At 37.9% G+C, this 25147-nt stretch overlaps 1 protein-coding gene across 1 annotated transcript in view; it reads left to right on the plus strand.

The window, feature by feature from the left end:
• The window catches only part of LOC132111832 (trafficking protein particle complex subunit 12-like), a 30922-nt gene extending 6018 nt beyond the window's left edge, over positions 1-24904 (plus strand). The window contains exons 4-12 of the mRNA XM_059519453.1: positions 10112-10225; positions 10875-11013; positions 12571-12683; positions 12785-12857; positions 20133-20206; positions 23041-23139; positions 23691-23794; positions 24417-24504; positions 24607-24904. Of these exons, the coding sequence (XP_059375436.1) occupies positions 10112-10225; positions 10875-11013; positions 12571-12683; positions 12785-12857; positions 20133-20206; positions 23041-23139; positions 23691-23794; positions 24417-24504; positions 24607-24849 (1047 nt within the window). The 3' untranslated portion in view covers positions 24850-24904. The remainder of the gene's footprint in view (positions 1-10111; positions 10226-10874; positions 11014-12570; positions 12684-12784; positions 12858-20132; positions 20207-23040; positions 23140-23690; positions 23795-24416; positions 24505-24606) is intronic.
• Positions 24905-25147: the final 243 nt, after the last annotated feature.

Below are 25147 nucleotides of genomic sequence, written 5' to 3' on the forward strand. Positions count from 1 at the left end.
TGTCATTTTCTGGTTGACTGCATTTGTTTGGCTTTTTCTTGGGCCGTATATTACACTTACATAGAAGGAGGAGGAGTATGGAGCGAATTATGTGCCATAATTAAACAAACAAATCCAGCATTTTTCAAACTATCTTGATCTGCTTTGCAAAGGAAAACTCGACTCGCAAACAAACAGAAAGTAATGTTCAAATACAAAGGTCAATATATTGTGTTTTACAAATATAAATAAATGAGCCTAAATGATATTTCACAAGTAAATACAAACCATCTAACAAATTGCATGTAACCTTTGAACAAATACCAAATTTAGTGCATACAAATACATACCTGTCTGTTACAATTTTGAGACAGTTGGCTTTTTATGAGATCTCTCGGCTCGATTTTCTCACAAATGCTTCCAGGCAGATTTTCTCACAAATGCAGTTGAGTAACTTCCTCTTCCAAAACAGTAGATGGCGCTAAGCTAGGGGATTAACCCAGCAAACAGGGTACATCCCCCGGACGTTCCGAACGTCCGTTTAGGTTCGCAGTACAAGTCAAGTCAAGTCGAGACTACTTTATTGTCCATCCCCCAGCACTGTGGAGAATCAATGACTGGCAGACGATCTGAACACGTTTTACTGCAGGTTTGAAAGAAGAGCACCTATCACCTGCCCTGAACGCCTCTCCGTACATCCATTCACACAATTCACAACTCCTGCAACCCACCCTGAACGCCTCCAAACAACCGTTCACACCATTCACACCTCCTGCATCCCCCCTCTCCCCCACACCTGCAATAGAGATTAGCGAGGATGTTGTGCACCAGGTCTTCCGGAAGCAGAAAAGGAAAAAAAGCACCAGGCCCAGATTGTGTTACACCAGCCTGTCTGGAATCCTGTGCTGACCACCTGGCCCCCATCTTCACACAGATCTTCAACAGATCACTGGAGCTGTGTGAAGTCCCTTCATGCTTCAAACACTCCACCATCATTCCCATCCCAAAGAAATCTAAAATTACAGGACTAAATGACTACAGGCCTGTGGCTTTAATGTCTGTAGTCATGAAGTCATTTGAAAAACTGGTTCAGGCCCACCTGAAGGACATCACTGGACCCTTACTAAATCCTCTTCAGTTTGCCTACAAAGCAAACAGGTCTGTGGAAGATGCAGTAAACATTGGACTGTACTATGTTCTGCAAAACCTAGACAGACCGGGGATTTATGTGAGGATCCTGTTTGTGGACTTCAGCTCGGCCTTCAACACTATCATCCCAAACCTCCTCCTGCCCAAACTAACTCAGCTCTCTGTGCCCACCTCCATCTGTCAGTGGATCAGCAGTGGTTCTGTTTTGTTTCTCAAAGTGAGCAAAGAAGGTGTTCAGCTCATTCAGCAGAGAGATGTTGCTGTCACAGGTCCGCTGTGGGGGCTTGTAGTCTGTAATGGTCTGTATCCCCTGCCACAGGCTCCGAGTGTCTCTGCTGTCGCTGAATCGATGGGCTATCATCCTAGAGTACTGTCTCTTAGCCTCTCTGATGCTGCGGGATAGGTTGGCCCTGGCTGTTCTCAGGCCCACCTCATCTCCAGCTCTGAAGGCAGCATTCTGCGTCTCCAGGAGTCTGTAGACCTCCCCTTTTATCCACGGCTTCTGGTTGGCCCGGACAGTGATGGTTTTTGTGACTGTTACATCATCAATACACTTGTATCAATACACAGTATGGCAGTATATTCCCTCGGCAGATAGAACGGCCGGCACTTCATAATCATAAACTCCACCAGGGGTGAGCAGTGTTTGCAGATCACATCAGCGTGGCTATATTACTTTTTTTTTCTTTTTTTGAGCTGCATGTAGTATAGCAGTCTTAAATGCAATAACTAAAATAATATATTTCCTAAATACCGTATTTTTCTGGCTATAAGTCGCACCTAAGTATAAGTCGTATCAGTCCAAAAATACGTCATAATGAGGAAAAAACATATATAACTCGCACTGGACTATAAGTCACATTTATTTAGAACCAAGAACCAAGAGAAAACAATACCGTCTACAGCCGCGAGGGGGCACTCTATGTTCTCAGTGTAGGCAACAGAAGCACTATGGAGCAGCATAAAGCGCCCTCTCACGGCTGTAGACGGTAATGTTTTCTCTTGGTTCATTTCTATCGGTTCATGTCAAATAAATTTTGATAAACAAGTCGCACCTGACTATAAGTTGCATGACCAGCCAAACTATGAAAAAAAGTGCGACTTATAATCCGGAAAATACGGTATGTATATGTTTGAAAATATTGAGATGTAACTCCCTTTGTAATCATTAACATTTTCATAGGTAACTGTAATTTAATTATACTTTTTTTTTTTTCTCAGTAACTCTAACAGATTGGAAATGGCAGATGAGGGACGAAAGTGACTAGCTAAATTAATCCCCTAGCTTAGTGCCATCTACTGTTTTGGAAGAGGAAGTTACTCAACTCAATTTGTGAGAATCTTCCTGGATGCATTTGTGAGAAAATCGAGCCGAGAGATCATATAAAAAGCCAACTTTCTCACAATCGTAATAGACAGGTTGTATTTGTGAAATATCATCTAGGCTCATTTATTTATATTTGTAAAACACAATATTACTCAACTGCGTTTTCGCTCAAATTGACCTTTATATTTGAACATTGCTTTCTGTTTGTTTTGCAAGTCGAGTTTTCCTTTGCAAAGCAGATCAAATTAGTTTGCAAAATGCTGGATTTGTCTGTTTAATTATGGCACATAATTCACTCCATAGAGGAGCGCCACTGTGTGTTTGTTTTGCTGTGTTGAATGTGTACGAATTTATATGTAGTATGTCTTAGCTTCTAACTGTCAGGGTCATGCATGTGAGGTCATGTCATTATTAATTTATACAGCTGTTTTACAGGAGTCAGTCAGCTCTGTTTGAACGAGTCTGTAAATTAATTTAAATTATTCATAAGTGTGCTTTAGCTGAAATAATCATGCGAAAAAAAGTAATTATGACTAATAACTAGTAGCCAGACGTATACTGTAAATATAGAAATACATATAAAAACATAATTATCACTGAAATTCTATTGTAAGACAAGACACCACAGGCAGTTTTGAGATTTTGGGCTATTTTAACTTGACTTCTTTCAGTCAAATGTAAAGAAAACATCCAAAATTCACATTTTAAGTAATTATTTTATTACAGTTTATCGAATTGTGCCTGTCGATTTCAATTCCAGTGCATGTCTTTAAGAGTTGTGAGTGTTTTCTCCTGCACTGCATCAGAAATCTGCATTTCAGCAGCACTTACATACACCAAACTTTACAGTTTTATTCCTGTCTAAATTCTGAAGGAATTTATGGAGTAATAAAAAGAGTTATAAAATCCCAAATCCCCGCTGTTAAAAATGTAACTTTATATATCAACAAAATTAAACAAGAATTTTTTACCTTTATCCATTGCTCAGATTTTTTTGTTCTTGAAGTGTATGCTAATGTGAGCGTATTTGATAAGACACTGTCTCATTTGTATATTTAAAATTAACACTCAGAAAAGGTTCCTAATATTGTTTTGGGGGTGTCTTACAATAGGTTGGCATGCATGCAAGGTCAAAAAATCATTTTGTTTTCTCAAAATATGCATTTAATATCCACTAATTTTCCAGCGTTTCTCAAATGATTACTGTATTTTTCAGACTATAAGCCGCACCTGAGTATAAGTCGCATCAGTCCAAAAATACGTCATGATGAGGAAAAAACATATAAGTCGCATTTATTTAGAACCAAGAGAAAACATTACAGTCTACAGCCACGAGAGGGCGCTCTATGTCTTCAGTGTAGACTACAGGAGCACTGAGCAGCATAGAGCTTCCTCTCGCGGCTGGAGACGGTAATGTTTTCTCTTGGTTCATTTCTCTTGGTTCATTTCTCTTGGTTCATTTCCCTCGGTTCATGTTAAATAAATTTTTATAAATAAGTTGCACCTGACTATTAGTCGCAGGACCAGCCAAACTATGAAAAAAAGTGCGACTTATAGTCCGGAAAATACGGTAGTTCAAAGCAGTTCTGAGATTCAGATTCTCTTTAAACCCCTCCTTTCTGTGAACCTACTATGCTCTGATTGGTCAGATGGCCCGGTCTGCTGTGATTGCCCCACCGCGTACAGCGCGTGTCTGAAACGATACACCAGTTGCACTGTTGTCTTTTTTGAATGCTCGATAGAAAATAAAAACATCTATTATTTATCACACAAGTCAAGTCACGTTTATTTGTATAGAGTTTTGTACAACACTGATTGTGTCAAAGCAGCTTTCAGCAATCATTTTTCCAGCCGATAGACCTTTTTTGCTCTGATTGCATGTGTCCGGTGTGCAGACAGTTTTGGCTACCTGAGATCTGTTAGTTACAATTGTTACCCTTTTTACCCGAAGTGCTAAAACTTTGGAATACAAATGGATGGAAATTTGATATGCAGTTCATATACATAAATCTTAAACTTTGGCCTATTTTTGTGTGCGTGTGTTTGTGCGTGCCTGGTATTCCCTACATTATGGGGACAAAATGAAATTAAAAAGACTCAAATAGTATTTTCTTGTAAAATATACTTATATTTACAACTTCAAAAAAAAAAAACAATATTATTTTTACAGTGTACAAAACGGTTCACGGTGAAGGCTGATGTCATCACTCACCTCAGAATTTCTTGCTTGATTTTAATAATGATTCATTACATTTCTGATGGTTTTATTTGAGAAGTCAAGCTGTGAAATCTTATAAATGTTCATAGAATCATAGAAACCCAGTGTATGTGTGCATAAGTGACGCATAACTTTTAACAAATTTTGCACTTTGCATTTGAAATATCTCAAAAAGTGTGGAAAAGTATGCTGAATAATATTTGTCATGCACCTTGTGGATATAGTTGTCTACTTTTTATCGTATATATATATATATATATATATATATATATATATATATATATATATATATATATATATATATATATATACATACAGTATATACATACATTCATATTTGTACATAGGACATATAAGGTATAACTGTTAAAATAGTCTGGGACTGGAGCAGAAGTACATGCTGATCCAGATCTGTCATCCCCAGAGAGAAGAGATGTGTGTGTCTGTACAGTAAGAAGAGTCTCAAACACAAACATGCTTGCTGTTGAGAGAAAATCACTCATTCTGCAGAAGATTGAGGTCTCAACCACCCTTGTGTCCCCTTGTCTGCTCATTTCTCTTCTTTTATTCTCATTTTCTTCTGATCCGGCTCTTGTCTTCTCCATATGGGATTCCAGTGATTATTTTTGGTCTTATTTCTCGCGGCACCATCCCGACTTCCTCTCCAGCTGTTCACAATAATGTTACTCTAGCTTATTTTTGTGGTCACAAAGGACTGAATCTCTCGCTTCATCTCTCGGTTCAGTGCAGATGGTGAGAGCGTTTATGGATTTGCAAAGAATAGCATTTCATTTATATTGAAACAGTCATGTTGAGATTGAAGGTCGCAGGTCTAAATGTGATGGGATTTACATCCAAAGTGATGATACAGTTTTACTGTTGATCCATTTAAGTGGACACCAACATTCATAATTGGGACAAAAAATATATAAAAATCCAGAGAACGTTATTGACTTAAATGTACCACATTGTTTTTAGCAATATAAATTAAATGATTTGGATTTAACATCATGAATTAATGGAATATACTATGTATTTTTTATATTACAAAGCTAAATAGTAATTTGCTGTTACTGGCTGGTTGATTCATCAGCTTTTCGACTCCATCTATTCGGCTTCACAAATCCATTATTCAGCCTGGATCTCTGCAGACACTGGGCGATGATGCTTGTCTGTTGTCATTTATTTTCCCATTGCATTCAGTTCATGTGCAATGTTTGGTTGATGATTTATCGCCACTGACTATGTGAACATTTATTTTCATATTAGTAGATTTGTCTGAAATGATAACAGAACTTAGATGATAATAATGTGACAACAGTAGCATGTAGAAAGCGCTATAGGTTAGCCTGGGTTAAACGTTCAGTAATTAACCTCTGGTCATCAGGGTCAATCACAGTCTTCTTTGGTCTCGCTGGTTGTTTGACCTCATTGCTGCATTCTTGCCTCTTTACAATCCCCCACTGGGTTTCAGATGTGTCTGTCTTTGCTCAGACTCCAATCAGCCTTATTTCCTGCCAGATGCTTCTGTTCGCTCAGAAAGCTAACAAGGAACCAGAAACTTGTTGTTGTTGTTAGTTGTTTCTCCAGAAGTGAAGGGGCTGTGTGGGTCAATATCAAGAAACATTGTTTTTGTGCGCTGTGACCTACTGCAACTATAATGAGCAGAATTTACTGAACTTAGTCTCATAGATACAATTTTTCACCGCTACACTGCATAAAATGATTACATATTTATTTAAATGAAAATATAATGATTTCCCAATAAATGTAGGCTTTTATCTATAATTTAAGAAGAGTTTAAAAAGCATTCTTCATTAAATTGTGAATGGTTTACAGCTCTGGGGCCAGTTGCATCAGCTAAGATGTAAAAATGTTGGGTGTAAGCCCTACGCTGGGCACTAATTAAAACCACGGCCAGCCGCAGCTACGCCCAGAGTAAACGATGCACGTCTATTCTCACACATTGTAGCTCAGTGATCATTGAGATGCCATTCACACTGCAGTGGCTACAACTACCAATAAAGAACTGAATTGCTCACGTGAAGATAAATAGCAAAGCCAACGTGCCATGATTTCACGGAGTAAACATTTCCAAACAAGATTTCCTAAAATATATAAAATCATTTTACATAGTCTTCCTGCACATTCACATAACAAATTTATCCAAACATACATTAAAAATGAAGATGACAGGTGTTACATAAAATATAATGAATTAACTATACTGCACATATTTATCAAAATTATCTTCTCTAGTTATTTTTCTAGCTGACTATTTAGATTACCGGTATGTACAAATAATGTATTTTCTGAGGCTATGTTACATGCATATTAGGGGTGTAAAGGTACACTCTTGTCACAGGACTATATACCTCAGTTTGGGGTTCATAGTTCGATATGGGTTCAGTACAACAGGAACGTTCTGGTTTGAGACGCTGATTGATTGATTACACGAGACATGATACATTTCAGTAAGTTGTTCTCTTTCTTTCAACATCTTTCTGATGTTCATTCATGTTTATTTTTTATTTGTTTTGCCATAACTAGTTATAAAGAGGAAGAGATGATTGGTTGGTTCATGTGCCGCTTGAAAATTAAAGAGCATCAAAACCACCTTTATACTCTGTGTTTTGTGAGAATATTGACAAAATTTAGAAGCTGACACTTTGTTACTTAAAGTAACAAAGCACAAAGCTTATTGCGATTATTGGGTGGCATGTGTGCTTTAAATAATGAGTGTAATCGAGGCTATTGTTTTCAAGCATTTATGAGCATTATATGGTTTCTTCTAATAATGCCAGATCAAATGTAATATTTTACTGCATAATTATATATGCAAATATATTTTGTGTTAGGTCAGTTACCTCTGTTGGCAGAGGTAGACAAAGAGGTACACAGAGCTTGACGATTGCTACATCGCTAATCCTGTCCAAAAAGACCACGAACTGTACAGATGATATCTGTAGTAATAGTTAATTCACAAGCATGAATACTAAAAACAAAACATGACTTTTCACTTTACACTTATGTTTGACATATACGATTTAGTCTGAGATGTAGCACTACTGGTATTAATTATAAGCACAATTCAAAGTGCATTTTATGCCCAGCGTAGTCTTACAACCGAGTGTATGTCCAGCCGGAGCAACTGGCCCCTGGTGATTAGCCAATTTTTGCACTGACTATAAACCACTAAACAATTTTAATGTAATGGTTTTACATATGATGTGTGTTTTCATCTAAAGACTCTTATTTTGAAGTATAACTGTTTAGTTACTGCCTTATTTGGTTCCTTTGTTTACTTCTTTGATTTGTTGCCATGGTGTTTGACTAGTGATCCTGACCTGTTCCTTGGTGTACCTTGTGTACATTGAAATTGAATTTGAAATGAGTTGAAATATACTCTCTGTCCCCAAGGGGGTATTTGTCCTGGACTCAAGTTGTTTTCACTGACACTTTGGATATAATACGTTGGATCCATAAACGTTACATAAAACAATAACGGACAGTAATAACAAATTAAAACATAGCCTTCTGTTTTCATTGGTTCATTATCAGTTCTTGTCTTTGTTTTGCTTACGATGGTGCTTCATTTGTCTTTCCATTTTGTATTATTCTTCACCTTCATTCCTTTGCATTGTCTTCATGGGTTTTGTGATAAAAGCTGTAAATAGATCCACGCTTCAACTCCGTTTCCTTCCACAGTTAAACTGGATCTCTGTAGTGATTTTGGATTTGTAACAATTATTTTACAAGGCTGTAGTCACATTAACTAAACAAAAGGTATAGTTCACTGAAAAATAAAAATCTGCCGTCATACGATATATTTGTGTGATAAAATGAAAATTTAAGTCATTATTCAGTGAATATATTGACATCCATCATACTGCTTATTGGCACGGCCATGATAAAAGTAGAAATGTTTGATTCATAAAAAAATTGCGATCATTTTAAGAAGGAGATTTTCATTGAATTGGTTGATCCAGTTCATAAAACTGGGCTGAATGATTTGTTCTGCATTGTTTCTCCACTTACTGACTCGTCACAGCAGTTAAAAACTGACTGGTAGAAGAATAGAAGTGAATAACAACTTAAAGTTTGGTATCTTCAGCTATCCCTTTAAAAGAGCACAATCTTTGATCTGTGGTGTGTGCTTTTGGAGTCCCCAAGTGTGCAGTACATCAGAAAGGACCCTCGTTTCCCCTGTCATTGACTTCTTTTATGTTTTATCTCAGTGGCGGCTGCTGCTTTTGCCCGTTTTCTCTGCCAGTGGTTTTCGGCTTCATTTGCTGCTCTAATGAAGATTTAGAGGCTCTGGGGTCTCTGACACAGAGAGAGAGAGAGAGAGAGCAGAAAAAAAGGATAGAATAAGTAAAAAGACTGATGAAAATGTATAAGAGAGACTGAATTCAGGATGAGAAATGAACACAGATGGAAAAACAGTGCATCCCATCTAAGGGACATGTCCACATTAAGAGCAATAAATTACAGTGTTCTGCTCAAATTCAAAGTTATATTGGTGTAAGAATTGCATGAAGTGTAACCAACGAATAGCACAAGGTCAAATTGTGAATTTGAATGAATTTCAAATGTGAATATCGTCTTGTTTATCTTATGTATATCACCCGATTGTATATTATGTACCTTATTTAGTGTAGACGTAATATTATTGAGTTTAACATGGATGAAATCTTATGAAACTAATAACACTGCAATTCTGCAATTTATTTTTCAACATTTTATTTAAACATTTTTTATGCTGTAGTAAAGCAAATGTACATGATATGATAACCCCAAATTTTCATACCATGTTGTTTCAGCTTAAAAATACTTTTTTTTTTTTTTTTACAATGGCACGCACTGGATAAATAACCTTGAACACATGCAATTTTCAAAACTCACAACACGTAAAATTTTTTATAGTTACATTTCAAACTGTTTTATTTTTATGGTTTAGTCTTTGGAAATATGTTGCCACTCTTTCTCAGGTTCATTTGGCTGATTCTCTTCACGTGTCTTGACACATACATTTAGAAAATTATAATCTAAAAAAAAAAAAAAAAAAAAAAAAAAACAGTATGCGCAAATCCACTGCAGAGGAATATGGTTTGGGCTGCTCACAATTGTTTTTGTATGCACTAATTTTTGACAATTGGGATGAATTCAAGCTGATTTTAGATTCCGGTTTTCAGAAAGTCATATGAACCCTAAAAGTCTGATTCACATATCCATGTCATATTTGCCAGAAGAGCTTTTTTAGCAAATATTTTAATTATATTTCTAATTCCATTTAGATTTTTTTGCAACTTATGTTTTGGCGTAATAAATGGCAGCATCATGTAAAGCGAGCGCTCGCAGTGACCTTGTCATCATAGCGGGTGCCGGGTCTCTCTCACACCTCCTGTTGTGTTTAATGGCTTCATCTCTTCTCACAGAGCACTAAGAACTGGAGGGCAGCCGTGGACCTGACGGGCAGACTGCTGACGGCTCACGGTCAGGGCTACGGAAAGAGCGGCCAGCCCACCAACCACACCACTGACTCCCTGCAGGTGAGCAGAAGCACCCGGACACTGGGGAACAGTTTAGCTTGTGTCAGGAGTTACTGAAGACATGTACAGTGAAACATCAGCTATGTGGATAGTTATTTTATAGCATGTGCATTAGTAGGAGTTTCCCTTTTAGTTGTAAAATTAATGGGATGGAATAATTTATTAATAAAGTTATGCAAAAGTTAATTTGCTAACATATCTTTGTTATATTTACATGTTAAACCAGAAAGATGATGTTTAATGGTATTCTTAACCTACTGTATGTAGTACTTAACATAGTGTTTGTTCAGGAATGTATGGAGTTAATACTTGTTAGTTTTTATAATGTTTTTATAATGATTTCACCAGTTTTCATTTTTTTTTTTTTTAAGTACATTGTAAAATCATTGTCTGAGGCCTCGTTATGCATGCAGTGTTTTAGCTGTCAGTCTGACACCCACTCAGTCCACAGTAACCCGCCGAGGCCCCAGCGGCTCTGGAGACGGATGAATCAAAGCACACGCTCGCTTTGATGTGCCTCCACACGTACTGCTGCACAGAAGAGTTACGCTGGAATACACCCGGACCAGAAAGCTTCACAACACTAGTTACAGAATGAAGTAAATGTTGATGTGTTTTGTTAAAGCAGAGCGCTCTCTTCTCTCTACAGCTCTGGTTTGTGCGTCTTGCTCTTCTGGTGAAGCTCAGCCTTTTCCAGAACGCAGAGCTGGAGTTTGAGCCCTTTGGGAATCTGGATCATCCAAATCTCTACTATGAATATTATCCAACGGTTTACCCTGGAAGACGAGGTAGAAGTTCTGGAGCTATTTAATTACATTTCATGTGCAAGGTGATGTTAAGATGTTGGGAAATAGCGTCAGGAATCTTTTTTACCAAAGAAATGAGTAGCTTTATTCAGAAAGGATGCGTTAAATCGATCAAAGGTGACAGTAAAGACATTCATAATGTTGATTTCTATTTCAAATAAATGCTGTTCTTTTGAAGTTTCTATTCATCAAAGAATCCAGTAAATTAAAATGTATCGGTTTCCACAAAAGCATTGTGCAGCACAACTGTTTTCAACACTGATAATAATCAGAAATGTTTCTTGAGCAGAAAATGTTCATGATTTCTGAAGATCATCTGACACTGAAGACTGGAGGAATGATGCTGAAAATACAGCTGCACATCACAGAGATAAATTACATTTTAACAGAGATTCACACAGAATACAGTAATTTATTATTGCTGAATTTATTAGTAACTAATGACAATCTGTAATCACTGATGATGTAATTAATACTGTGCCTAATGTACTGTTAAGTTGGCTGAAAACACTCAATATAACACGATTTGTTGTTGTTTTGTATCTATTATTATTATTATTATTTTATATATAAGATTTAATTGTAGGACAAATGCTATTCATTTAGTTTACACATTTACAGATTTTGGATTTTGTTACAGCTGTACCTGTTGTCATTGTATGCATTTTTCTCTTAACCTCTTTACCTTTATTTTGATGTCTACATCAGAGATTCTACTAACTATAATTAACTTTACAGCTAAATTTCAAATAGGAGTCATTAACGTAATAGATTGTCTGCTTAATAACTGCAAACACTTTTTTTTTCATTCTACTGACTATAAGTAGCTTTGGAAGTACATGTCAACTTATTCTACTAACCCTAGCCTTAGTAGTTCTTTTTTTTCTTTTTTTTTTTTGTTTGTCAGAAAATGCCTGAATGCGGGGGAAAATAGAAAAATCATTTGAAATATAGATAATATTTCATAATATTACTGTTTTTACTGTAATGAAGCCTTGGAGAGCAGACGAGACTTCTTTCAAAAACACTGAAAAATCTTACTAACCCTAAAATTTTGAAAGTTATTTTAAATACCTTTTAAAGTATGCAACAAACCTGGTGAATTCAATTTGTTGCAGTTATCAAATGCAATCATCACATCAGCACACCAACATAACTTTATATATATATATATATATATATATATATATATATATATATATATATATATATATATATATATATATATATATCTCTATATCTCTCAGTCAGTCAGGTGAAATCTTAAGACAGTGAAGCAGCGCTTGACTTGGGTCTGCGTGACCGGATCCTTCCTTATATCAAAGAAGAGCATGATCAAAGCCACAACCCCTCGTCTCACCAGCATGGAGTCCGTTTCTTTAATGTGTTTCTTGACTGAAAAACAGAAGCAAGAGTAGAAAAATTTTGCACTTTCTGTATAAAAGAAAGAGCGTGCATTAGTGTTTTATATATATATATATATATATATATATATATATATGTTTTATACAATATATGTTTCTGTATTGCATGTTGTAGGCTCGATGGTGCCGTTCTCCATGCGTGTTCTTCACGCCGAGCTCCCTCAGTACCTGCAGAAGCCTCAGGAAACTCTGGACCGTCTCTACAGAATAAAGAGCGTCTGTCAGAAGGTGAGCCTGTGCTTTACACCTCAGTGCCTGCACCTGCTCGCAAATTTAATTAGCCTTGCTGTAATTAGTGTTGTAAAACTTCTGTTCCTGTCCTCTCACAGATCCTGAGTAACCTGCAGGAGGGTTTAGCTGAGGACGGGAGTATGATGAACCTCACGCAGGACAACAGACTCGGTACAGACCGCTCAAATCTCTCCTCTGCAGCTAATGCAGGTCAAAAACATAGCGCTGTTGAGTCAAACAGAAACAAACAAAAAATCTGTCAACAATCACTCACCCTCATGTCATCATGATGCCCATGTTATATTACAGCAGACTTTTAAGAGATATTCCCATATGCACTCTATGGGCCCTATTTTAACAATCTAAACGCGAAGTGTAAAGGTCAAAAGTGTCCAAATCCACTTTTGCTATTTTAACGACGGAAAAATGGTCCGTGCGCCAGAGCGCATTTTTGGAATGGGTTGTCCCTATTCTCTTAATGAGTAATGGGCCTAACGTTCAATAAACCAATCAGAATGTCATCTCTCATTCCCTTTAAGAGCGAGATGCACTCGCGCTATGGTGGATCGCTATTTACATGGCAGAATTTGTTGGCGGAAAAGCTGGAAGCTTCTCAAGCGAAGAAACAAATCTGCTTGTGTGCGAAGTTAAAGCTCATGATCAGATCATCTACGGAACAAGCAGGAATCCACCAAAGCTCTGCGCGATGAGTCACTTAATATATATATATATATATATATATATATATATATATATATATATATATATATATATATATATATATATATATGTGTGTGTGTGTGTGTGTGTGTGTGTGTGTATTGGCACGATTGTTCAATTAATTCGCCACTTTCATTCATCATTATAAGTAGTAATATGCTGAATTGCAAATAGGTAGCCTAATTCTAATACAAGCTATGACTATCCATCATTACATTTTTATATGTATGTAGCCTACACAATAATATTATTTTACACTGTAATCCTTTTGTTTTTAATATTTGGCATGTTTGTGTGATGCGCATCCCTGTGTGTAATAAGCAAAGTCAACGCACACCCGCCCAGAGACGCATTTACTAACAATGCGCTCTTTATATAACAAAAAAAAATATTGCGCCAGACTTTAGACCAGGTTTGAGTTGGTCTATGACGCAGTCTATTTTCAGCTCCTTAAAATAGCAATGCGCTTGAACACACCTCTTTTTTAGACCAGCACGCCCATGAGCGCACAAATGGGTGCAAATGCATTTGCTAATTAAACGACGTGGCGCTTGACGGGAAAATGCGAAAATAATTGCGCTGCGCTTGCGTCGCATTGCACCGGGTGTATGATAGGGCCCTATATCTCTTAAAGGTCTGTGGTGGGAAAAGAGTATAAAATCTTCTCTATAGAGTTCATCTTGCACTGAAAATATTTGTTTAAATATTACAATGCTCTTAAAAGTGAAAAAATTCCCTAACTTCCTATTAGGCTAAACAAAGGGAAAATGTCAAACAAAAGAATTAATCCAGAATTCCAGAATTTTTTTTTTTTATTTATATAGCGTTTTAAACAAAATACATTGCGTCAAAGCAATTGAACAACATTCATTAGGAAAACAGTGTGTCAATAATGCAAAAATGATAGTTAAAGGCAGTTCATCATTGAAATCAGTGATGTCATCTCTGTTCAGTTAATAGTGTCTGTGCATTTATTTGCAATCAAGTCAACGATATCACTGTAGATGAAGTGTCCCCAACTAAGCAAGCCAGAGGCGACAGCGGCAAGGAACCGAAACTCCATCGGTGACAGAATGGATAAAAAACCTTGGGAGAAACCAGGCTCAGTTGGGGGGCCAGTTCTCCTCTGACCAGACGAAACCAGCAGTTCAATTCCAGGCTGCAGCAAAGTCAGATTGTGCAGAAGAATCATCTGTTTCCTGTGGTCTTGCCCTGGTGCTCCTCTGAGACAAGGTCTTTACAGGGGATCTGTATCTGTATTTTGGCCTATAATCATAACCCACGTGAATCATGCAAATCAGTGGGTGTTTAGGGTGATGCTGGTTACTGCATAATGATTGAAATCACAAAATGGCCTTAAGCAGTGAACTAAATAAACTGTGAAATGTTTTCTAAATACATATACAGTAAAATCAGCGCTGAAACGTGTTCCTCGCCCGGGAATTTTTTATAAATGGTGGTGGGAATTTGAGATTGCTTAGTACTGTCATAAAATTCACAACGGTTGTGATGTAATTATAAGGCTATAGACTGACGCGCTCCAACAGTACTGTGATTTCAGTTTTGATTCACTTCGCTTTAATATGCATTTGGAAACACAACATGAATGATTTATAAATCTGTTGTGGTTTACAAACAGAAGTTTCAGTGTCACATGATCCTTCAGAAATCATTCTAATATGCTGATTTGCTTCTTAAGAAACATTTACTCTTTACTATTAAATTAAAGTTTATGCATTTAGCAGACGCTTTTATCCAAAGCAACTTACATCACTATTATCGATGTTAAAAATGTTTTTGCTGCTTAGCATTTATGTGGAAACCATTTATCATCGCCTTTAAGCCTTGTCCGGCCTGAGAAGGAGCAGGAGCAGAAGGATCCCGTGTTGTGCAATCCATCAGAGTAGATCGCTGAAGCGTCTGTAAGCCTTGCATGCTTGATTGACTTCCTCACATGTTGTTTTGGGGAAGACAGAGATAAATATATGCTTCAGCATAGCTGTGGTTTCAGCAGCCCCCCGCCGTCCCGCCACCTGTGCGTCTGATGTGCTTTCGGCAGGACGGACTCCCTCCTTCATGGGCACATGTCTACAGCAGAGCTGCCAGGTGCTGACATACCGGCAGTCTAATGTCAGACTGCTGTTTTTTTGTGGCTGTTCATTGCTCCTGTCCCTGACAAAATGAGGAAGAGAGGTTAATCAGAGCAGGATGAGTTCAGATAGAACACAAACATCCTATAATGCACGATGAAGGTGCAAATTTTGTCTGAGCCATGGATGCTTCAGGTTCAAGTCAATATCATATTCAGTCCTCCATTTAGTGTGCTGATAAAAATGCAAAAACATACAAAAAAAGTTTTTTTTTTTTTTTTTTAATTCTAATTAATACCTCAAATATCTCAATTGTAGTTAATTTTATGGATATAACATAAAACTATTTGAATAAATTTTTAACCCTATAATGCCTACTGTATATTATTCGATAAAGATGTGTCTGTTATACTATTATAAAGATCTCTTTGATTTACAGTACTATTAGAATTTCATCTTTCTTTTTGTCTATGTAAATATCAACATCTACACAAAAATGGCATATTTTTTCTCCATTTACGTCTCTGAATAAAACTGAGCTTTTTTTTTTCATTTCAAGAATGAGCTCCACATTATCAGTATATCATACTCTATTTACCATAAAAGCCATATTTGATGTATCAAATATGAAACTTTTAAAGATCAATGAAAAACAACTTTTTATGTAAAACACATGCAAATACCAACAAGCCTTCAGGCAGTATATAATGCGGTAAGAGCGCCAATTGCCTCGGAATCTGAACATGCAATAACTTTACTGCATCCGATGACTACCTTCTGTTGAATTTGTGCTGGCCCCATCAACCCGCTGGACCCGCATGAGCACTGCATCGCCTGCCTGGGCCTGGCCCATGGTGAGTCTGCATTCTCTGATTCTGACTGCATGCACTGCGCTGACTTCAATTGTTGCCATTGGTGGGCCCTTGCCTCCTCCTTTCGCCAACCCCAAGACCCTCCGAGGCCCTCCAGACCTCCATGAGGAGCTCACCATCAACCTCAACTGGGATCCTCCAGAGGAACCTGCCAGAAGTAAGCTGCCTCGAGGAGGAGGGTTCCGTTCTTCTCGGACGTCCACGAGCAGTTGGTGAGGTAGTGGTCTGCACCCCAGTCAGCACACGTCCACTCTTCCACAAATTCAGGCACAGACCACCCCATTGATGACGACTATGAAGCAGGATGATGACTCACCCCCAGGATGAAGACTTTGAAGCAGATCCTGGCACAAATCTATCTTGGGTACTGGTTTGTATTAGTAGATCTGAAAGATGCATAATTTCATATTCAGATAGCATCGCGCTACAGATGCTTTCTGAGGTTTCTTTTCGAGGCCATGGCATACCAGTACTCAGTGCTCCCTTTCGGGCTGGTTTTAGCCTAAAACACATTCTCGAAGAGCATTAATGTGCTTTCCCCTCTCAAAGTGAGCAGGAGGGTGGAGGTGGATCTGTCTGCGACAAGCGAGAACACACACTGCCCAATGTTCTTTTCTCTGTCTCGCTCCCAGCTGATGGGGGTCTGTCATCGCGTTGGGCCAAGAGCCAGACTTTATGCATTCCCTCCGATGAAGATTTTGCCTCTGGTATTATGCAAAATCAGGGAAGAGAGAGCGTTGGTGATCCTCATTGCCCTGAACTGGCTGAATCAACCTTGGTTTCTGGACCTCAAGTAGATGCTGGTGGCTCCTCCTTGGTGAACCCCTTTCAGGAGTGACCTTAAGCGAACGGCACGATATGGCACCCCAACCCAGAGATTTGGAGTCTTCATGTGTTTGCTTCAGGGGTTTTAAATGGGCCAAGTGCCCTGCCTCCCCATGTGTTCGACAGACTCACTGAGTCTCGTGTACCTCTAGTAGGTGTTTGTACACTCTTAAATGGAGAGTGTTTGTGAAATCGATCGAGAGACATGTGCTTTCTCGGGAGAGCGAGGAAATTAAATCCCCCACAGCCACCATCGCTACCGCCATGGGACCTACCTCTGGTTCTGAAAGCTCTCTCTCTACCCCGGTTCGAGCCTAATTCCTAATTCTCTTTCTACCCATTTTAAATCACAGGTCATCTCTTTGCCTGCTTGACCTTGTGTGATGCTGAGTCTCAGAGTGACATTTGCCCTGTTAGGGCTTTAAGGATTTATATTGAATGCTTAGCTATCTTTTAACAGTGGGACCAGCTCTTTGTGTGTTACAGTGGCTGTACTAAGGGACAAGTGCTATCTAAGCAGAGGCTTTCTCACTGGATAGTGGATGCTATAAAGTCAGCTTATGCAAACCAGGGACAGGAATGCCCTTTCAACAACAGCTCATACGACAAAGGCTTTGTCGGAATTGCCTCTGAAAGCGGTAAAGACATTGTGAAGGTCCCCGTGATTACTTCTCGATCAGTAGTGCAGTTGGCCAGTTTATTTAACTGGCATTATCCTATAAGTCAAGTCACCTTTATTTGTATAGCATCAAAAACAATACAGATTTCGTCAAAGCAAGCTTTACAGTTACAAACAAAAACATTGTTTGTCAATAATGCAAGAAGACAATAACAAAGAGTAATTTTTCCAGATAAAGTCAGTTCATTGATGATCCAGCTCTCTTCAAATAGTGTCTGTGCAATCAGTCGAGCGTCCCCAACTAAGCAAGCCAAAGGTGACAGCAGCAAGGAACCAAAACTCCATCGGTGACAGAAATTGAGAAAAAACCTTGGGAGAAACCAGACTCAGACAAAACCAGCATGGCGTGGTATAATTCCAGGTGGAATCACAAGTCAGATTGTGCAGAGGACTTTCTGAGGTTTCCGTGGTCTTGTGCCGATGGTCGTCGAGGTGAAGAGGTCTTTGCAGGGGATCTGTCTCTGGAGTGCATCTAGATGGCATGGTCTCCGCTGACATTCAGTGCTTTAGAAGTCGTCTCTAGGTGCTGATCCACCACATGCTCTGGATACCGACCAGATCCGTATGGCTACGGTGATCTCAGAATAACAATGAAAAAGACTTATATAAGTGTAGATGTAATTTTCCTTACAATGTGGCGAGTACATCGGGTGTTATGGGAAGTGTTCCCTGTTCCAGTTTACCTAATTAATGAAGCCTAACAATCCTTTAACGGAATTGAATTATAGAAAGTTTATAATAATCCAATATGAGCTTGCTCAAGTACTGAAGAGCAAAACCATTCAGGGCTTTATAAGTAATTAGAAAGATTTTAAAATGTATTCTTTGTTCAACAGGGAGCCAGTGCAGTGTTGACAGGACACAGTTCAACTAAGGATTTTCAGAGAGAGTGAAACATAAAGACTTATTTTAAATTATTTATTTTTTTATCACATGTCACTATTGATTTGTCTGTTTCAGATAGTTTGATATGCGCTGAGTATTTATGACGTTTTTAACCTAGATCACAGACATGCAGAATTTGACATTGTTTACATGAAATAGCATAATATCCTTAATACATATAATACATAAAATAATGGACTACATTCAATGTAACTACCTCACGAATACATAAAAGTGAAAAAGTGAAGTGACATACAGCCAAGTATGGTGACCCATACTCAGAATTTGTGCTCTGCATTTAACCCATCCAAAGTGCACACACAGAGCAGTGAACACACACACACACACCATGAACACACATTTATGCTGCAGCGCCCGGGGAGCAGTTTGGGGTTTGATGCCTTGCTCAAGGACGTCTAAGTCGTGGTATTGCCGGCCCAAGATTTGAAACCCAGAACCCTTCGGTTAGGAGTCAAACTCTCTAACCACTAGGCCACGACTTCCCCGTTAAAATAAACAAAAAAAAACAGCAGAAATGGAACGTCCATCAGGTCAACCTTAACCACCCTGGACTCGAACCCACGACCTCATGGGTTCGGAACCAGTGCCTTAGCAGAGTGGGCCACATTAGTTGACATTAGTTAAGCTACATAGTTGACATAAAATACAGATTACTAATTACCAGGCTGTAGTGTTTGGCATTTGAGGTGCAGGTTCATTGTTTTCTGATTCAGTATCAGACTCTGACTCAGACATGCATGAGTTAATTTCACCGGCTAATTTCAAAACAATTTTACATGTGCAATAACGGGGGCATTAAAATTCATTTTAATATGCAAAACTGTTTTACTTCCAAGTCTAGAATTCGCCACACCCATCCGAACGGGGCTTTCCGATGAGGGGCTCAAAAACAGGACAAGAAATAGCTTGCTACTTCTAGATTTTCTTTTTGATACAAAAATCTTGTTAACATTATAAATGGACCTCAGAGAACAGTATCAAATTGAAAAAAGGCAGTTCATGACCCCTTTAATCAGTGTGTTCTTCAGGAATAGTCTCACAGTTAACATTGTTTGTGCCGCAGGCGAGTGGAGGAAGTCACAGCATCAGTACTGAGACATACACTGAAGTCTGTTCATGCTCACACAGACACATGAGATCAGATCGGCTCGCTGATGGGGGTCTACAGTGAGCCAGAGGGGGAAAATAAATGCAATTCTCACTGTGTCTTTTCCTCCTGCACTATAATTCCCGCCAGCAGACCAAAAATTTATGGTCCAGAGCCGGGAAAAGGAGGGAAAGACTCCAATTTCCAATTCCATTCCATTTGCTCAGTCTCTCTCTCTCTCTCTCTCTCTCTCTGCTCGTCTTTCAGCCTCCATCCAGCTGTGGAGGTCACGTCTGAGCAGAGTGATGTACTCCATGGCCAACTGTCTGCTAATGATGAAGGTACGTGAGTGGAAAAGATTGCAAACATAGACTCACTCGCACATTCATATGTGCAGTGTTGGGAAGGTTACTTTGGAAATGTAATAGGTTACAGATTACAAGTTACCCTGTTTAAAATGTAATAGTAGTGTAACTTTTTCAATTACTTTATTAAAGTAATGTAACTAATTACTTTTGAGTACTTTTGATTACTTTCTAAATTTGTGAAAATTAAAGAATAATAAATAAAAGCATATACATCAACTTAAATACAGATATCTAATAAGCATGTGACGTATTCTGTGTAATAAACTCCTGAAACATTGGTGTTTTTTTTAAACTGCTGTCTCTGTATATGATGATAGTTTTCTCAAAATAAGTAAAATGCACATGAAGTGACAGAGCAGTTCTAGAAATTATATTTATGTGTTCGTGTACTCCTATATTGAGGCAGCAGAGGTTGAAAACACTGCGAGCTTCAGTAGGCCTATGTGTAGAAAATGAAACCATGTCTTTGCCATTAATTTACTGGAGGGGCGGACTGGGAAAAAAATTCATACTGGAAAATTCAAACTCACACAAACAAATTCATGGACAAAACTATTTTTTTGTATGGACCTGACATAAAAAAGGTTTAAATCTTTAATTTGGGGACATGCAAAATAATTAAAAGTTCTCTCCTGAACTGCACCTTCACTTCCATTTTTCTCTTCAGTCTCTTTATTTTGCCCTGTTATCCATCTCTCTCGTGACTTTAATACTCAAGATTGAACAAAACTATACTTTACAATACAATACTCTACAATACTACAATATCTTTATAGAAAAATCCTAATACTGTACACGAGTCATGTTTTTCCCTTACAAAAATTTACCATGCTCTTATTAGCCTATATAAAAGTAAAATAACCTTGTTTTTTTTTGCAAATGGATTTGTATTTATTTTTAAATAAATACATTTGTAAAATAATTTTACATTTTTGGTTACCACAGTTAAACAATAGTAACCATTTTCCCTGGGTTTATAGTTAAATATTAAAATGTTAATTTTCGTAAGGGTTGTGTTGTTGTCTGTCGTAGCTCCCCCTAAACCTATAAAAAAAATCTGATTTTTTTTCAGCTAAATTACTACTGTAACATTACAACAGATAATAATGATGTCCTTTATATAGTATTTTGAGTGATGACCGATGAGCAACGTGCTGCTGCTTGATTAAATAAATTAAAAAACAAAGACAAAAAAGCATCTTTACAGATGAAACTGACCTGAAACCCTGAACAGTAGTTCTGCTTCTCTGCTCCAGCAGTCCACTCTCTCTCTCTCTCTCTCTCTCTCGCATTGATTACTCTGAGTCTAATCCAAACCGTTTTGCGGAGGCGCGGAGAGCGCGCGAGTCATGACTTATTAGAGATTTAATTATCAAATGGCGGATTCGCAAATGATCGCTTTAGTACATTCGGCAGGCAATTATACAATAATGATATTAAATAGTGGGGCAAAATCGGCTGCCAGGCCACCGGGAATTGTCCCGGTTCTCCCGGTGTCCAGTCCGCACCTGATTTCCACAGACACGCAGAATGTGCAAGTCATATATTGCATTTTTGGGGCTTTATATTCACAGACACTAGTCGATGTCATGTTTTGATTCAAGTGTACTGACCTACTTTTGATTTAGTCATCCAAAATGTGGCATATTCCGTCCGCGTTAGGCATTTCGTTTTTATGACTGGATTTTACGAACCAGACTGTATTTCCGCATCCCTGAAATTATTAGGGCGGTATGTCTCAGAATAGTCAGTGCAATTTGGGAAATAAATCAGTTAAATCTGTATGTGGATGTGTGTAAATATTCAAATGTAATCCCCTTTGTAATCGTTAAAAATTTCATAAGTAACTGTAATTTAATTACTCATTTTTTCTTAGTAACTGTAACTAATTACAGTTACAATAATTTTGTAATTAAATTACGTAACGCCGTTACATGTAACTAGTTACTCCCCAACACTGCATATGTGACCTGAATCATATCTGTGCACATGCACGTACTCCAGAGTTAGAGATTACAGGCTTTCCTTCAAGCAGGTGCCTACTGATAAAACAGCTTCTCTGATTATTGTTCTACTGGTAAAACAGTGTGTATGCAGACATACTAGACCTTTATAGTATACCCTTAGATTTAGACTGTAAGTAGCTAAAAAAAAAAATTTTTTTTTTTTTGCAAGTTATTATGTTGAACAAGTGCCATCTGCTGACCAAAGACTGTAGTGACACACACACACACACACACAATGTTTAGCAGACGCACAACAATGGAACTCACAAACATGAATCTTTGTTGTAGTGCATCTTTTTATATATATAAAAATGTATATTTATATGTAACACAAATAGAGAACTTGTAAAGAATCCTCTCACAGTCTTTTCAGTGACCACATCTGTCAAGCTTAAGGATATTATCTTAACATTATTTCATACACCAACTATATTCAAGTCTTCTGAAGTCGTTTGGTGCTTTGAATGAGATTTCCTTTCACTGCAGCTGTCAAATCTCATACATCCCACAATACTCAAACTGACATGATGAATTTGGTTGTCGCTTACATAAAACATAAATCATGTGACTTCAGGAAGCCTGGAACATGTTTCCTCCTTCTTTTCTGTGGAGGCTCCTAACAGTCGTTTCTATGCTACTGTCATGGTGTTTTTGTTGTTTTGGAGCTTGACAGTCATGGTCATGGAAAAGAGCTGCACAAACATTCCTAAGAATATTTTAACAAAATAGTTTTGGAAGTTGTAACAATAAGCAAATAAAAAAAACTAATTTTATTGCAATTATTTTCTCTTTCACATGAAGGACTTTGTGCTGGCAGTGGAAACATATCACTCCATCATCGAGTATGAACCGGAGCAAAGAGTGCAGCTGCTGAGTGGAATCGGACGTATTTTCCTACAGGTGAGAGCAGAGACACCTGGGGCCCGTTCTTCATATGTCACTTATTACATCCCAGATGAAACATCACATCCAAGATGATATCATCGCGCTAATCAGGATCTGGCTAATTTGGTTCTTCGAACGCCCCTGTGGTTGTTGATTAGTATGGCTGGATTGAGTTATCGTAGATAAAGGGACGTGACATTCAGCCAAGTATGGTGAACCATACTCAGAGTTCGTGCTCTGCATTTAACCCTAATGTACAAAAATTTGCGGTCAGTCATTTTAATAAATTAATAAATTAATAATTATGTTCATCAAGGGCACATCAAAGATCTGCAAAAAAAAAGAAAAGAAAGGGAAAGAACCTTGCAAATGCTGTACACGTTTCCACTTTTTGTTGAAATATGCAGTGTTTACCTGAAAAGCAAGTGATTATTGCACAGAGTGATCATGTCTGCTGGATGAGTGAACATCGTCTTTGCTCTGCAGTAATACATGTTTGTGAAGAGCTTCAGTTTTGTCATCTCCACGCAGACTATAATTAACATTCTGTGTGTTCATATGATTAGATTGGAGACATCCGAACTGCTGAGAAGTATTTTCAGGATGTAGAAAAAGACTGTCAATCAAAAGGGAAATCACCTGATGAAGACACCTCAGTCCTGATGAACAGGTGAACGCTGACTCCTGAATGAAATCTCTTCATGTTCACACAGTTATTAATTGGGTTTTTTTTCTTCATATTTTAAATATTCTATTATTCTATGTAAAATGTAATTTATTCCTGTTATTCGTTACTCCAGTCTTCAGTGTCACATGATCTTTCAGAAATCATTATAATATTGGTTATTATTTATTTTTAATTGCATATAATATAGAACAATGGTTCTTATTAATGTTAAAAACATAAGTGATATTTTGTTTTAGGATTCTTTGATGAAAGTTAGTTCAATGAACAGCATTTCTCTGAATATAAATATTTAAAATGATAAATTTTAATTGTTTAAATTAATAAATTAGCATTAAATGTGTTTATTTATTTATTTTACATACCCCAAGCTTTTGAGCGGTAGTGTATCAATTGTTTAATATTAAAAATATGAAGTAGCACAACTGTGTTCAATATTGATAATAATCAATCTTTCTATTTTAAAAATAAATAAATAAATAAAACTGCTTACTGAATTTGTGATCAAATAAATGCAGCCTTGTTTTAAAAACATGAAAAAGCCGTATTTATTTCAAACTGTTGATCTGAAGTGTATGTGCTTCTGTGATTGTGATGTCATCTACAGGGCTTTTGTTTATCTGAGTCAGAATAACTATGCAGACGCACACACGTGTTTCTCCAGCGTCCTGGAGCTTGATCCCAAGAACCCAGTGGTAAGTTGAACACAATATGTGATGCACATGCACCCCCAGAGAAACGGCAGCAGATGACTACTGGATACTGCCAGCTCTAACAAGGCCAACTTTGTTCTTCAGGCAAACAACAATGCAGCCGTGTGTCTGTTGTATTTGGGGAGGCTGAAGGAGTCCCTGGGCCAGCTGGAGAGCCTGGTGCACAAGGACCCAGCGCTCTACCTGCACGAGAGCGTGCTGTTCAACCTCACCACCATGTACGAGCTGGAGTCCTCGCGCAGCACGCAAAAGAAACAGGCTCTGCTGGAGGCCACCGCCTGTAGAGAGGGAGACAGCTTCAACGTCCAGTGTCTCAAGCTAGTATGAGACGCCACCGTCCAACACGCAGGACATTACCGAAGGACATTACGAGTCAGGCGGCAGGCCGGCAACATTTAAAGCTTTTACAAGTTCATGAATGTCACTCTAAACATGTACAGACAGGACCAAAGTAAACTTGATAACTCAATGATATTTGTTCCGCACAGAAAAAAAGGGTTTAGAGTTTCCCGTGTTTCATGAATCGAGAAATGCTTTTAAATGCATTAAATGATTGTTTTCCAAGGATCTAAGCTAATTCTAACTGTACTGTGTATTTCTGAACATGGGAAAAGGAAGTCTTGTT

Source organism: Carassius carassius, chromosome 31, assembly GCF_963082965.1.
Source record: "Carassius carassius chromosome 31, fCarCar2.1, whole genome shotgun sequence".
In the NCBI taxonomy this organism is placed as follows: domain Eukaryota; kingdom Metazoa; phylum Chordata; class Actinopteri; order Cypriniformes; family Cyprinidae; genus Carassius; species Carassius carassius.